A 15,026-nucleotide genomic window follows, 5' to 3' on the forward strand; every position below is an offset into this window, starting at 1 on the left:
GCACCTGAGTAGCTGGGTGAGTGCCAGGGCCCTAGGTGGTCAGGCTGTGCCAGGCACGGCAGAGAACGGACAGGGCTGTGGTCTCGGGCCCCATTCAAGCAAGAAGAATGAAGTGCCTGCATTTCTTTGTCTATAAACTCAGCTGTCCAGAGGGTGGGGAGCAAGGCGGGGGGCGGGGGGCGGAATGTGTCTGTAATGGTTTTTGTCTGCAAGAGGGAAATATGTCCATGGAAAAGAGCCCCAGTTCCAGGAGCCCGGGTACTCGTGAGCACATACTGAAGGCCCACGTGTCAGGAGACGGACGTGGACCACCTGAGTGAGGCCGACTGGCCCTTTCTGGCCTAAGATTCCCCAGCCCTGGTCCTAACGCTTGGCTGGGACCAGCCAGCAGTGAACCCCCTCTTCTGTGGGCCTGCTCCTGGGCCAGGTTCTAAGAGGGGGAGAGACACCTTGAAGCAGCAAATCCACACACAAAAGAGAGGGAGTCTCATCTTGCGATCATGAGGGGCCGCCCCCTTCCTTAACACCGTCCCCTGCCCCTGGCTCTCAACCCCACGCAAGGTCTCATCTGTTATTTCCAGGATCGAAGGGACTACTAAGCACTCAATTTAATAGCTCATGGAGAGCAGGAAAAGCAATGCACTAATACATTTTTGATTCATCTCCAAGCACTGTGTTAGAAGGACTTCCCGGTATGTCAGCTAAGAGCTACCCAAACTTCAGGCCTCCATGTTCTGCCTTTCTGATGTTTGGTCTATGTGTATACTTCAGCAGTTACTGACTCTATTGTGGAAAACTGCAAAAATGCCCATAATTCTCCATTCCTCTCATGAAGAGACAGAGCCTATTTCCCCACCTCTTGAGTCTGAGTTAGTCTTGTGGTTGTTTTTGGCCAAGGGGACATTAACAAAAATGGTGCAAACAGAGGCTTGAAAAGTGCTCCTGCGCTGGGACTTCCCCATCTGTTGTTTTTGGAATGCTGAGCCACCTAGGAACAAGCCCAGGCTAGCCTGCAGGGTAATGAGACCATAGGGACCAGTTGCCTGTGGCACCCCAGCCAATAGCCAGCCAGTTTCCAGAAGAGCTACCCTGATGCCCTACAGCTGACCTACTAGTGAGGGAGCCCAGCAAAGACCAGAACTGCCCAGCCAAGCTCAGCCCAAACTGCCAAACAGCAGAGCCGTGAGCCAAATAAAATAAATGGCTGCTTGAATTTGGGGATGGGTGTTACCCGGCAAATGCTAACTGAACATATTTTTCACGCTAGCTACTCACCTCTTGACTTGAGTAACTGCTTCAGCTTCATATATGCATTTTTCTCTGTGCAAAAACAGGTTTGATGTGCTAACTATATTTTTTCTAAAATACATTAAGAAAACTACATCATTTTCAGACAACATAAGAACATATACCTGCCTTTGGGAAACAATCCTCACAGAGATCCCATGGGTGTAGGAACGATTCATTCCCCTCATTTGACAGTTAAAGAAACTGAGGCTCAGAAAGGGGCAGTGACTTGCTGGAGGTCAAACAGCCAGTAAAATGGCAGAACTGAGGTTCGAGTCCAGGCCTGTCTGAGACCAAAGGCATGGATTTATCTCCAGATCTGTACCCCTCCTTCCACCCACCCCGCCCCAAGAGAGTGGCTCCCATATCCCTGGGGAGAAGACGAGGGAGTGGGCTGTCCACTGCCTCCTCCCCTGCCCCCTCCGTCCTCCGCGAGGCCAGCCTTACTCCCAGAACTCGGTGACGGGGGAGGTGAAGTTGGTGGTGCTGAGGGAGATCCACAGGCTCTTGTTCCTGCGCAAGGTGTCTTCCAAGCACTGGGGCGTGTTCCAGCTGTGGTTGCAGTTTGCCCAGGGGAGCTCCGACTGGAAGGACTGGAACAGGTAGTACGTGGCCCAGGCCAGGATGATGATGTAGTATATGTTCAGGAGGGACACAATCACAATGGAGGCATAGCCGATGCCTGCAAGTGTGGATAAGCGAGAGGAGCATCAGAGGGAGGCCAGATCCACCACAGCCACACCCTCAACCAGAAAACCCTGGAATCTGCAGGCCTGGGGCCAGAAGGAGCCCTTCAACAGTGACCAGCAAATGTCTGTAGGATGAATGGATGACTGGATGGATGGATGGATGGATGGACGGATGGATGGTTAGATGGATGCATAGATGAATGGATGGATGTTGGAATGATGGATATTCACTTTGTTGGATGGATGTATGGATGGTGGTTGAAGGGAAGGTTAGGTAGGTGAACGGACGGATGAACGAGTGGATGGGTAGATGGAGGGTGGTTGGATGGACAGATGGATTGCCTAACTATCGAGTAGTTTAATGGAAGAAAGGTTTAGTGGATAGATGGATGGGTAGATTTACACGGATGACTGAGTGAACAGACTCACACATTCTCCCACCCCTGCCAATTATAATCATGACAGTATTATCTTATGAGGGCATACTAGGAACTAGGCACAGGACTAAAGGTTATAATAATAATAAAGCTACCACTGGTTTGGGGCTTACTATGTGTACAAAGCACTTTTACATGGCTGTGTCGTTTTGTCTTCATAGCAATCCTTGAAGTAAGCATATTATTTCCATGTTACAGTTGTGGAAACTGAGGCACAAAGAGATTAAGTGACTTTCCCAAAGTCACGAGAATTAGCAAAACGAGGAATTGGGACTTGAAGCCAGACAGAACGGTTCCTGAAAGGCTTCTCTTCTACACTCTGCTGCTTAGAAGCTACTGGCTCCCTTATCCTTTAACAACCCAGAGAGGCGGGAACAGCTGTGTGGAACGAGCAGCAGCATCACGTGTACGAGGTGCTGGCGTGACCTGCGTCAGGCACGGTGCCACGCGGCCTGCACGAGGCTCCATTGTACCTGGCAAACAGTAGGTGTTCAATAAAAATTTGCTGAACCGATGAACACCAGGCCCCGGGTGACCTTTGTCCCACACTCACCGGCAAACAAGGGGCAGATCTTTTCCCAGCAGGTGATGCCCCCTTCAGAGGTGTACTGGCCTATGATTACCTCCAGGAAAAACACAGGCAGGCCACCCCCAAACAGGAAAATGAAATATGGTATGAGAAATGCACCTGCAGAGAGAGAAGAGTGGGGTGAGGCTCAGGCGGCGGCTGTCACGGGGCCGAGGCTGTAGGTCTCCTTCCCAAGCCCTCCCGGCCAATGGAATCAGAGGGCATGGGTGAGGGACATGAGGGTAAAGGCCAAACTCCTGGACCTGGCTGAAACCTCTCCAGGCCCTGCCCACCTGTCCAGCCGGCATCACCCTTCCTGGGTGCCCTCTTGCCTTCTGCAAATCTACCAGGTGCTTGAAGTCCCTGAGCCTTTGTTTAAGCTGCGTGCCTGCCCACCTGCCTGCCTTCCCCACATCCGTGCACCCGAAGAAGGAATGCTCAGCCCTTAACACCCGTTTCAAACGGGCCTCGTTGACGCCTTCAGCTAGCCTTCCCCAGCCCCCAGGGCAGGAAGCTGAGAAGAACTTGTTAGGAAGGGCGATGGGAAGCAAGAGGTGGGCCTCTCCAGCCGGGGGTGGAAGCCAGGGGACGAGGGAGGGGCAAAGAATTGGGCAAGGGTTCCTACCTGGTGTCCACTAATGGCTTCAGCGGGTCCATAAACCCTTTGAAACTGTGGGCAACTTGGGTCTGTGTGTATGTACTTTGTTCTGGGGAGCGTGTAGGGTACTCATCAGAGTCCCAGAGGCACCTGAGACCTACAAAAGGTTAAGTAATCAGGCTCGAAGGCAGAATTTCCCGAAAGGTGGTTCTCCTGACGGGAGCAGCTCGCGCATGCCCGGCTCTGCCGGAGCGCCAGCCCTTGGTAATGGGCCGCCACGAGGAGCTGGGAGTGAGTTCTTACTACCAGTTCTTACTGCGTCAGCAAGAAAGTCTCCATCGTGTCTGACCAACTTGAACTTCTCCAACAGGAGAGGATTCCAGCTCAGAGCCTTCAACAGGTAAAAAAACAAAACCCCAAAAACTCAGACCAACCAACTAACCAGCTGACCAAACAGAGAATGTACACTTAAAAAACACCTTCACCTAAGTGAAGGGGTCTAAAGGGACAAACTTCCAGTTATAAGATAAATTGGTCCTGGGCGTGTCATGTATAGCATCGTGACTCCAGTAACAACATACTGGACTGTGCATTTGAAAGTTGCTAAGGGACTTCCCTGGCGGTCCAGTGGTTGAGACTCCATACTCCCAACGCAGGGGGCACGGGTTTGGTCCCTGGTCAGGGAACTGAGATTCCGCATGCCGCACGGCGCGGCCAGAAAAAAACAAAACAAAAAATGGAAGCTGCTAAGAGAGCAAAATCTTAACAGTTCTCATCACAAGAAAAAAAAAAAAAAATCTGTAACTATGTGAGGTGATGGATGCTAACTAGACTTACTGTGGTGATCATTTCTCAATATAGACATAAATCATATTGTATCCCTTAAATTAAAACAGGGTTTTATGTCAATTCTATTTCAATAAAACTGGAAAAAAGTGAAAATTAAAAATTCTAAAAATCTTCACTGTGTTTTTTTTTCCTGGATACCACCTTTCCATTACGGCAAATGATACTGGCTTTTTACATTGAAGGTGGGAAACCAAGCTTGCTTTTGAACTACATTTGGTTTAAGTTAGAAAAGCAAAGGTTAAAAAAGTTATAAAGTAAGGAAGAGTGGGGAGGTGCAGAGGTGTGAGGGAATTTACAAAGGGGGCGTGTGAATATCTGAGGCTTGGGAGACTCCGGCCTGGCCTCATGGCACTCTTCAGAGATGGTAAACTGGAGGATCAGAGAGGGTGAGGGATCTGCTCAAGGTAACACAGTGAGACCCTGACAGAATACCACCTGATTCCTAGTCATGCTCATCTCCTGCTTCTGAGGAGTGGGCTGGGGGCTAAGCAGGCTGACCCGGGGGAGGTGAAGGTGGGAGCCTGGAAAGCCAGGCATGGGGAGGCCACCCACGCTCTGGCTCAACCCTTCTCCTCCAATGCCACTCTCTGCCCAGCCCAGGCTCACCTCCACCATTTTTGTAGCAGAGGTACGGGAAGCGCCAGACGTTGCCCAAGCCGACGAAGCCGCCAGCCACGGACAGCACAAAGTCAATCTTGCTGGCCCACTTCTCCCTCTGCGGGGGCTTCCCCTCAGCCTCATCCTCAGGCCGTGTGCCTGGGCTCTTCCCTGGGGATGGCTTCAGGATATCCTTGTGGAAGTCTTTGAGACACTGCAGCTTCTCCTTGGTGGCCATGTCCTCCTCGCTTTCTGTGGGGGACAGAACAGAGTGCAACGTGCGTCGGTAAGGGACACCCTGTGTGTCTTAACACAACCCGGCTGGCCGGCTCTGTCCTGCTGCCGCCTCGTCTGTCCACTCCTCTGACCTCCTAGGTGATTGGGGGACCTAGTGATCCAGGGACTGACAGGTGCCATTCCCAAGAGAAGTAGCGGGGCCCACGCCCAGCATCCCCGAATGTCACACCGCACCCTCCACCTGCAGGGAGATAAGCATGAAGCCACCCAGCCCTGGCAGCATCTCTGCAGGATACAGCACCCTCCAGGCAGGTCTAGGGCAGCTTCCGAATAACAGCCTGCCTGCATTTTCTAGAAATGATCTCCAAATTTCAGATTTGCACAGAGAGCGATGCCTCCCATTTCACTCACAGCTCAGCACAGGACCTGGCCCACAGGAGGTGCTCGTTCCTCACTGTTTAAAGAATGGATAAACACAGACAAGTGAGGAATGGGGTTTCAGGCTGGAATGGAAACGATATTTGAAAACAGAGTTTCCATCACATACAGAAAATGGATGCTTATAAAATAGATTTGCAACTTATTAACCAGTCACATCTCTGCGGCATAAGAAATAAGGGATTTGCACTGGTCAGGATTATGGAAGAATGCGGGTTAATCCCCACGTGTCCAGCCCTCTCTCTCCATGCTCTGGCCTGCTCTGACCCCTTATCATCCAGGGCCCTGGCCCTCTGACTACCCTGTGGGTTTCGCGAGGGGAGGCCCCAGAGGATATCAAATCTCTAAGCCCCCAGGAGCCGTTCACAGTCACCCTCAGCCCACCCCTGCTGGGACCCCATTTTGGAGGAGGTCGGCCACCGGCCAGCGCAGCACCCCTGCTCTCTGTACTTCTTCAGGTCCCCGAGTCCTCACTGGCCTGGCAGCTCGACCTTGAGGGCAAGAGCATCCCAAGTCGCAGCCCAGTGGGAGAGGGTGCCTTCTACCCCCACGTGGCAGAGGACCATGAGGACAGATGAGCCTTAGTTTCCCCACCTGCAGAATGAAAAGGATGATGGCAGAGGTGACCGACTCATAGCCAAGCAGCTCTGAACACAACCTGCTTGTTTTCGTGATCCAAATCGGTGGCCAACACTGAAATATCAGATTCCAGAGAAAAGGCGAGATTTCTAGGTTTTCTTACAAAATCGGAAGGTGGGCCACGTTGGGTTCACGATCCCTACAGTGACCTCCAGCTGGACCAGAGGCGGCCATCACCCCGGCTCACTGGACCTGTCCAGGGGCGTCTGAGTCCTCCTGTCACAGTGGCACTAGCTGAAAATGCCTTCCTTGCTTCCTTGTTAACGGTCTCCTCCACAACTAGAACAGAGGCTCCGTGGCACCGGGACCTGCCTTGTCCACGGCTCAGTGCCCCGAGCTGGCGCACAGTAGGTCGTCAGGCAAGGACTGCTGGGTAGATGGTTCCCAGAGTGTGTCTGCAAGCAGCTGGGGCCAAGTACCAGCCCCAGCTCTGCCGCTTCCCAGCCCCATGACACTGGCAGGTCCTCGGCGTGTGGCCAGAGGCACTGGGGCAGGGCAGGGCGAGGGCTGCTGAGGAGACGCGCTGGCCTGGCCCCAGCAGTGGGCCCTCCAGGGCCGTGCTCTGAGGAGAAGAGGCATGCAGCACAACAGAACCTCCGTTCCCCCACGCCTCCTTCCTCTCCTGGCTGGGGGTGGGGGACCCCGATTGTTTCGCTATCTGGCGGTGAGCAGACCAAGAAAAGGCTTCCTGGAGCCGCCGGGCGGCTCACTGGGCCTTCCTCTGTCTCCCGGCGACGGCATCCGCAGGCCTTTCTTTGCCCGCTCCCTCGGGGCGACGCGGGGTTCTGCCGAGCGCACGGCTGCTGTAAAAATAGCCCGGGCGGCCAGCATTGTTCCAGCGCTGATCCGTGCAGCCCCCGATAGTTATCTGAGCAGCCCATTGTGGGCCGGCTGGATGGGAGCATAATTGGAGGATGTGGGACTCCACTCCCTCCTAGTGGGGATGTTTTCCAGGGAATGACCCCTGAGCCTCCTCCAAGAAGGGCCGGTGCCGCCCTTTAGGGCCCTCCTTGGATCTCGGGGCCGGAAGACACTTCACCAGGTCAGCCAGACGGAGGGGGGAGGTGGCCGGCTTCTGCTCACATAGGCTGGGGGCACTGGCGAAAGCTACTCTGAGTCCTGGCTCTGCCCTCTGGGCCCCAGGCCCACTTGCCACTCTGGCCCTCAGAGAACCCTCTAGAAACATGAGGCAGGGAGCAGCAACAAGCTCCCTAAGGCCCTTGGCTCCAGGTTCTGGTTCCATATAAGATGAGACCTCCGGCCCCCTTTTCCACACTCAGGACCCCATCTTCCCGACGCCTGTACCTGAACCAGGATCGGGGGTGAGGCCTGTCATGTCCTGGTGTTGTAGTGCTCTCCTCACTCCTCACTGCCAAGGTGTACCTGCAGATGTGTTCCTGCATCACTGACACCTGTCCCACCTGTGGCTGCTGCCATCACAGGCTCACCCGGCCATTGAGAACACATAGCCCAGGGATGTCCATGGACTCGCCCAAGACTCACGCCTGGATGTGGTCTGACCCGGGTGCAGACAGCCCAACTCCCTGTCAGGGGGGCTCCTTCCAAGCTCCTCTGGGGTGTCCGAGGAAGCCCCAGCAGCAAGATCCGCGGATTCCGCCTCCTGTACATTCCTGGCATCCACCCGCTTCTCCATCACCATGGCAACTACCGGCTCCAGGCTCGACAGCCCTCCATGGGCATCCCCTGCAGCCTCCTCCTGGGTCTCCCTGCTGCTACTCTGCCCACCCCACACCTACAATCTGTTCTCAGAACAGCAGCTGAAGGCAACTTACAAAGCAGACTCAGATCATAATGCCCTCCCACCGCAACCCTCCGTCACTCCCGGAAGAAAACACACGCGCCTCACCACAGCTACTGGGTCTCAGCACAGGCCCCTTTTCCTTGGGACACTGGTCCCACATTACCGCTTTAGTTCAGCCCACCCCTCAGGCTCGGGCTTCCCGCATGGCTGCTCTAGGCCCCCTGGTGGCAGCCTGGCCCCTGCAGGAATCAAAGGGTGAGCCCCGGCCTAGAAGCTGAGAGCCACTTCCTGGCTGAGTGACCTCAGGCGAGTTACTCCACCCTCTGGCCCTCAGAGTTCTCCTGTGTAAAGAGGGATAACTGTGGCCGCCTCACAGGGATGCTACGAGGACTGAACGAGGGGGTGCCCATGGCAAGTGCTCCTGAACTGGTATCTGCCAGTACTACTCTGTTATTGCTCTAATTATTCTGGGGTCCACACTGACCATGCGGTATGGAAGGCCTTAGTCCTACCCAGGGTGAGATCAGCAAGACCCAGAGAGGCCAAGTGACACTGCTGAGGTCACGAAGCTGGGAGTGACAGCGACCATGATGTTCTGGAACCCCCAGCTCCGCCTCACTGTCCCTTGGCCAGTCCAGCCCGTCCAACTCTGCAGACCCCCAAGAGACTCACTAACTCTCTCTCGCCCGTCACACACCAACATCGCGCCCCCAGTGCAGCCAGTACTTGGGAACGAGCCCCCTCCGAGGTGTCCCAGACGCCCGCTGCCTTGCAGGCCGCCGCTGAGCACTGTTTTCCTTGGCGCCAGGCCCAGGGCTATTTTCTAGCAACTGTGATACATTATTGCCCATTTTAAGAGCTTCCTATTTGCTTATTACAGCTACAAGTGATTAGAATCGGCTCCAATACAGAGGTTCCACGACGAAGGCTCCCTTCTTGTCCAGCTGAAACTCCTACTCTGTTCCTGGGGTGGACATCACAGCCAGGGCCTGGTTCCGGTGCCTGAAGACCAACGTGCAGATCACCAGGTTGGCTTGTGACACGTACTCAGACAGAGTCAACCTAGTGCCTGAGATGCCGTGGGTTGACAAGATGTTCCTTTGCTTCCTCCCAATGTAAAACTACCAAATTTTTGAGTACTCTAATTCTGTGCTGAGCTGTCTATACACAGTTTTCTATGCACTCTTCAAACACCCTCAACACTGCAGACGGGATTTTTAGGACCGTTTTACGGGTGGGGGGAGTTGAGGCTCGAGCAGGGAAGGGAGTGGCCTGGCTAAGGATACACAGGTGGGAAGGAGACTAGAGGCAGAATTCCCAGCTGGTCTGCCCAACGCTGAAAGCACCGGAGCGAAGGTTAGAGAGCAGCCTCTGCAGGGTTTGCAGATGGGGACACTGAGTTCAGAGGGAAAGGACTGCAGAGGTACAGAGCCAGCAGCAGGGCAGTGCTGGGGACCCCGGGGGCCCACGCACCAGCCATCTGGGTCTTGAAATTGAGATGCTACTGAGGCCCCTCCCCCACACCTGCCACCTCAGCCCAAGGCTTTGGGGGAACCAAGCCCAGAAGCTGGGGGGCTCTCTGCCTTGCCCTCCCCTGCAGAACTTGAACTTTCTCAAGTAAACAGTTTCCCATGTGGCTCTCTCCTGTCAAGAACAATGACTCAAGTCCCCTGTTGTCACTCAGGAGTCCCTACAGGGTTTTTAAATAAGAGGGCAGGTACTTCTTCTGTTTCCCTTTTGGAATACTTTCCCCACCCCAAAAGGGCGTAGCCCACAGCTGGGCTATAGGATCAATCTCTGGGCCTGACATCTGGGGTTTGGCAAGCGACTCCCAGAATCCCCAAACAGGGGCAGGAGGACAGCTGGACGACAGATCCATTCATTTCACAGGTAGGGAGCCTGCAGCCCGCTGGGCCTGCTATGGAAACAAGCAAGCGGCTGGACCCCTTGTCTGCCCTTTCCAGAGCAGGGTCCCTCCTCCTCTCTCCTTTCCTTGTCCCCCGTCTCCACTCCAGACCCGGTGTTCTGGGCTCACAGAGGCCACAACTAAGCTGAGTGACCTGTCCAAGCGACAACCCTCTCTGTGCCTCAGTTTCCTCACTGGTTAAAAAAATGGGGGTACAAATAAAACTCGCCTTATAGGGATCAAATAGGATGATGCCTGTAAAATATTGAGCACAGTGCCTGGTACATACAAGTGATTAATAAATATTAGCTATTATTGAAGAAAACATCTGATCACACTGGGATTTTACTACATTATGTGGCAGGCATCGTATCCTGAGCGTTTAAAAAAAAGAAAAAGAAAGCAAGCTGCATTTATTGGGCACTGGCTGCATGCACACCTATTTAGCACTGTGCTAGGCGCTTTGCAAGCATTTTCGGAATTAACCCTGTCCATGGGTGGCCATTACCATCTGCCTTTTGCTGACAAGGCACAGAGTGGTGAAGTTACTTGCCCAGGGTCACAAAGCAAGCAAAAGGCCGCTGAAGCTTCAAATGGCTCCCAGGTCTATTTTGGCCTCTCAATTCCATGTTCTCAACCACTCGGCTGTTTTGGATCACTTGCTCTAGTTATGTCACAAAGTGAAATCAGGTCTGGCGCCTTTATGCCAGCTTCAAGCTACTAGGCTATGCTGAAAAATTAGGGAAGTAGGTGAAGGCAAACAGGGAAGTGAGGGGCCACATGACAGAGACAGACAGGTCAGGGCCTGGGGACCCGTGCAGCAGTCAGCGCCCAGGGCCACAGGGGTGGGCTGAGCAGGCCGACGGAACGCACTGACTGGGGCAGGACGGATGGAGCCATGGACCCGAGGCTTCCTCTAGCAAACAGGAAGAGTTTCTCCCAAACTTCTCTGATAGCCCTGGAGGGGCTCCTTCGAGCACTGTCCCCACAGACTGCAGGTGGGGGACAGGCTCAGTAAGGAGGAGGGCCAGGATCAATTAGTAATGTCTACCCCAGGCACGCTGCTTACATACAATCCTGGCCCTAGAGAGTATTTAACAGTTAAGCACCAAAGGGGAAAAAAAAAAACGTGTATTAAGAGCACTATTTCACTTCCTAGGGTAGCTGACTTTGAAAAGAAAGCAGGAATTAATTTTAAAAAAGGGTTTTTTATTCTTTTTCATGAAAAGGTACACCTTTAAAAGATTTGATCATTTGATTGAATCATTTGATTGACCTTCAATCAGAAGGTCTGGATCCTTCTGTCTTGGTTATCTATTCCTAACTCAGGCTAACTCAAGCATGACAAGCTCAAAGGCCTCCAGGGACCTGGCAGGCAAAGAATGGAGGCCAGTGGGGAAGGGCCTGCAGAATATGCCACGGGCAGCTCTCCTCAGCTCCAGCTACTGTGGTTGCCTTTGGGATCGAGGCCACTGAGGCCAGACCCTCCAATTTCTGGAGAGGTGTTGAAATCTGAGACGTATGTGCACATACAACTTCCAATTTCTACAACATCGTGTGGGCCAAACACCCAGTTTGTCCTCTTTGGTCAGACCATTGTCTCAGGTCACCCAAGGCAGTCGCAGCAAAGGGCAGGACAGGCTCGGCTGGAGATGCTGACCAGCCCAGCCTCCAAGGTCCGATGGCTCGCCCCAGTGAGGTCATCCAGGAAGCCCGGTATTGTTTTGCCAGGAATAAAGTCGAAACAATGAGCGACAATTCTGTGGTCCTAGTGAAAGTGAGTTCTGTTTGGGGAATTGTTTTCAGCACGGCAGCTCTGGGGACAGGGTCTGTTATCTCCTGGGCTCAGCGTCCGTGGGCAAGGCCCTCCCCTCCCCCCACGAAGGCTCATGTCTACCCCCATTCTGCTGAGAGCACCCTGCCTGGCTCAGGCTCGGCCTTCAACCTACAGGAGTGTTGACTTCGCCCCAAGCCTCACGGAGCCTTCCTTTTCACAGATCAGGAAGCTGAGGCTCAAAGAAGGGGAGGGTCTGGCCCAGGTCACACAGCCACCAGGCGAGGCCAAGATTTGCACCTAGATCCTGACTCCACGTGGTTGGTGACACCCCAGGGTAAGGTGGCCTCTGTACAGGGACCTAATAGAGCAGATCGTACTTCTTGATCTGTGGTTCGCAGAGGAAAAAGAGGGTGAAGGTGGGCAGGTTTTCCAAAGAACTGGCCTCTAGGACAACGCCAGGGAGGGGGGCAGGATGTGGGCCCAATGTACAGCCTTCTCCTCTCTCTGGCACCAAACCTGCAGGCGGGCGGGGGGAGGAAGGCGCGAGCAGGCTGCTCTGTGGCCAGGTGGCCCGGGGATGGGCGGGCAGCAGGTGCAGGAAGGCCGGCGATGCCCTCGAGGGGAACGCAAGCTGGGCACACAACACACCCAAAACAGAGGTGCCCCAGGCACTGGCCCAGTAGGCCACCGAGTCAGGGGACAGGGCAGTAGGTGAAGAGTCAGAAAACTGGGTCTGGTTCCAGTTCCAGTCCTGCAGGCCAAGCACTTCCCCTGTGCCTCTTGGATATTTGGGGATAAGACGGAGAGAGGGCAGCTCCGGCGAGCAGTGAGTACCGAATAAATATTTACTGAGAGCATCCTCTACTAGGTGCCAGGCCCTGCTGTAGGGACTGGGGACTCGGAGGTGAGCCCTGGAGCTGACATTCCAGAAGGGAGGACAGACACTAAATACATACATGAATAAATATTTACGACTGGGACCGGTGAGCAGAAGACAACCAAGCAAGACGAGGGCACAGGGAGTCAGAGGACCCCCTGAGGAGGTGACGTTTCATAGTGGCAGACGCTCACTAAAGACTGGTTCTGGGCAGGCCCTGTGCTAAGCCCTTGCAGGTACCAATTCATCTATTCCTCTCACTAGCCTGGATGAAGGAATGAGGCCCAGAGAGGTGAAGTCGCTTGCCCAAAGTCACACAGCAATCAATGGGCTTCAGGGTCTGTGCTTTCAACCACCTTGAAGCTGGGATCTGCATGGCAAACATCTGGGGGAACGGTGTTCTCAGAGCAGGGACAGCGTGTGTGAAGAAGGCCACACTGGGCACGGCAAAGGAACAGAGGGAAGGCCGGTGTGGGACAGAGCAAGGGGGACAGGGCATGGGGCGACCCGGAGAGGAAGCCAGGCCTGGAGGCCAGGTCAGACCCTGGATTTATCTAGCAGGTGGTGAGGGACCCTGGAGAGCTTTGTGCTGCCCCAAGGAGTGCTCAACTCAGGCTGTCCCTGACCACCTGGCTCCCTCCCACCCTGAAGGGATTCGAGGGCCCACGTTGGGCTTTCCTCTGTAAGCTGTTGCCAGTAGGGACTTTCTACTGGGGCCTGCAGAGCCCAAGTCCTGAACCCCGACACCTCAGAGCCGCCGGCCTCCTCATTGTGAGCCGAGCACCTGTGAGACAGGCTGAAGTGACCGCCATCTTTTGCAAAGAGGGACCCGCCAAGGATCGCGGCCAGAACTGCTGTCCCTCGGCCAAGGACCATAACATGGGTGACCGAGAGAAGAAAATGTCCTTGTGAGTCTAGACCCCTGGCCCCTCCGTGGATAAAACCCATGCGTTTTGGAAAGAACAGGGTCAGTCTTTGACGCTATATGATCTGGGACACGTCACTTCCCTCGGACTGGTTCCAGGAGAAGCCCCACCTGCCCTACCTGGACCGAGCACCTACCGCCTTACTGCCCTCAGGGTGCTAATACCCGGGGGTGGGGGGCTCATTTTGTCACAATATCACAAAGATGGTTCTCAGTTCAGGAGGAGGACAGGAGTCACGCGTCTGGTTGGAGTGAGGCTTCAAGGAGCAGGTCCCGTGACACCCCCTGGGCTGGGCCCGCGGCCAGGCTGGACCTGGTCCCTGAGGGAAGGCGGAGGTCCAGGAACAGTCAGGCTGCACGAATCCGTTTGAGGGGGCTTGGACCCCAAATGCCACTGAGGTTGCCAGCACGCGCTGTAACCACCAATCAGGTGAAAGAGAGGAAGCAGGGAGCCGGGAGGGCGCCGTGGCTGCGGGGGACTCAGGGGGCCTGTTTTCATGCACAGGGCGGTGAGTCAGCAGGCAACGGCCTCCTGCCACTGACTCACCAGCCGCAAGCCTGTCACTCTTCTCCCCGCCTGCTTCCCCACCGCCCAGGCCCCAGCCGGGCTCTGCCGGAAGTGTGGGTAGAGTAGGTCAACCAGGACCCTGAGACAGGCTCTGCAGAGCCCAGGATTATTTCTGGAGGCCACAAAAAAAAGAGACATGAGAAAAAAGAAAGGCTCGGTTTCTGTTTCCTCAAACTTCCCCTTTCAAGCTGTAAGAACCCTAACCTCCTCACTCCTCTCTAGCTGGCTGTAAAAAGCAAACAGAGGGCAGGCCCCTCCCTCCCTCTACAGAAACTGGAGAGAGAAAGGCCCTGGGGGCAAGGCCAGCTAAGGGCACGCGTGGCCCAGTGTTCGCTCAGAGCCGGCCATCCCCCACTCTGTCACCAGGGCTCTGCTGGAAGTTACAGCTCCAGGGAAACCAGCCAGGGCAGCTTTTGCAGTAGGGCCTCGAGCAAGTCACTGCTCTCAGCCTCGGTGTCACCTTCCGTAAAATGGGCATCACATCCCGTCTACACTGTGACAACTCGTAGCTCATTAGTGTTTGTAAACAAGCTCCCCGTTCTCACTGTTCCTCTTTTAATCATGTTTCTTCTCAAAGAGGAAGGACTTTCTTTTTCCTGCCCAGCTCCACGCTTACCTCTCCCTCACTTAGAAATTTAGCTCAAGGAGAGTTTGGTGCCTGTGGAGTGAAACAGCCTGGGATTCATTCAGCAAGGAAGAGGGGGTGATCCACTGGCACGGGCTGCCGCTGCGCCCACCGCAGAGCAAAGGGGCTTGTTGCCTGGGCTTTTACTCCATTTGTCTGGAAGTCAAGTTTCAAGCATCCTCCACCATCCAGACCCCACCCAAGATGCCCAGGGGCCTCTGAACCCACACAGCCCGTGCTTTCCCAC

At 54.6% G+C, this 15,026-nt stretch overlaps 1 protein-coding gene across 1 annotated transcript in view; it reads right to left on the reverse strand.

The window, feature by feature from the left end:
• The window catches only part of SLC6A6 (solute carrier family 6 member 6), a 76,677-nt gene that overhangs the window by 32,789 nt on the left and 28,862 nt on the right, over nucleotides 1-15,026 (reverse strand). The window contains exons 3-5 of the mRNA XM_029241744.1: nucleotides 5,035-5,277; nucleotides 2,967-3,101; nucleotides 1,735-1,969 (exon numbers count right to left, since the gene is read on the reverse strand). Of these exons, the coding sequence (XP_029097577.1) occupies nucleotides 1,735-1,969; nucleotides 2,967-3,101; nucleotides 5,035-5,263 (599 nt within the window). The 5' untranslated portion in view covers nucleotides 5,264-5,277. The remainder of the gene's footprint in view (nucleotides 1-1,734; nucleotides 1,970-2,966; nucleotides 3,102-5,034; nucleotides 5,278-15,026) is intronic.

Source organism: Monodon monoceros, unplaced genomic scaffold, assembly GCF_005190385.1.
Source record: "Monodon monoceros isolate NGI ecotype Baffin Bay Population unplaced genomic scaffold, NGI_Narwhal_1 Super_Scaffold_3, whole genome shotgun sequence".
In the NCBI taxonomy this organism is placed as follows: domain Eukaryota; kingdom Metazoa; phylum Chordata; class Mammalia; order Artiodactyla; family Monodontidae; genus Monodon; species Monodon monoceros.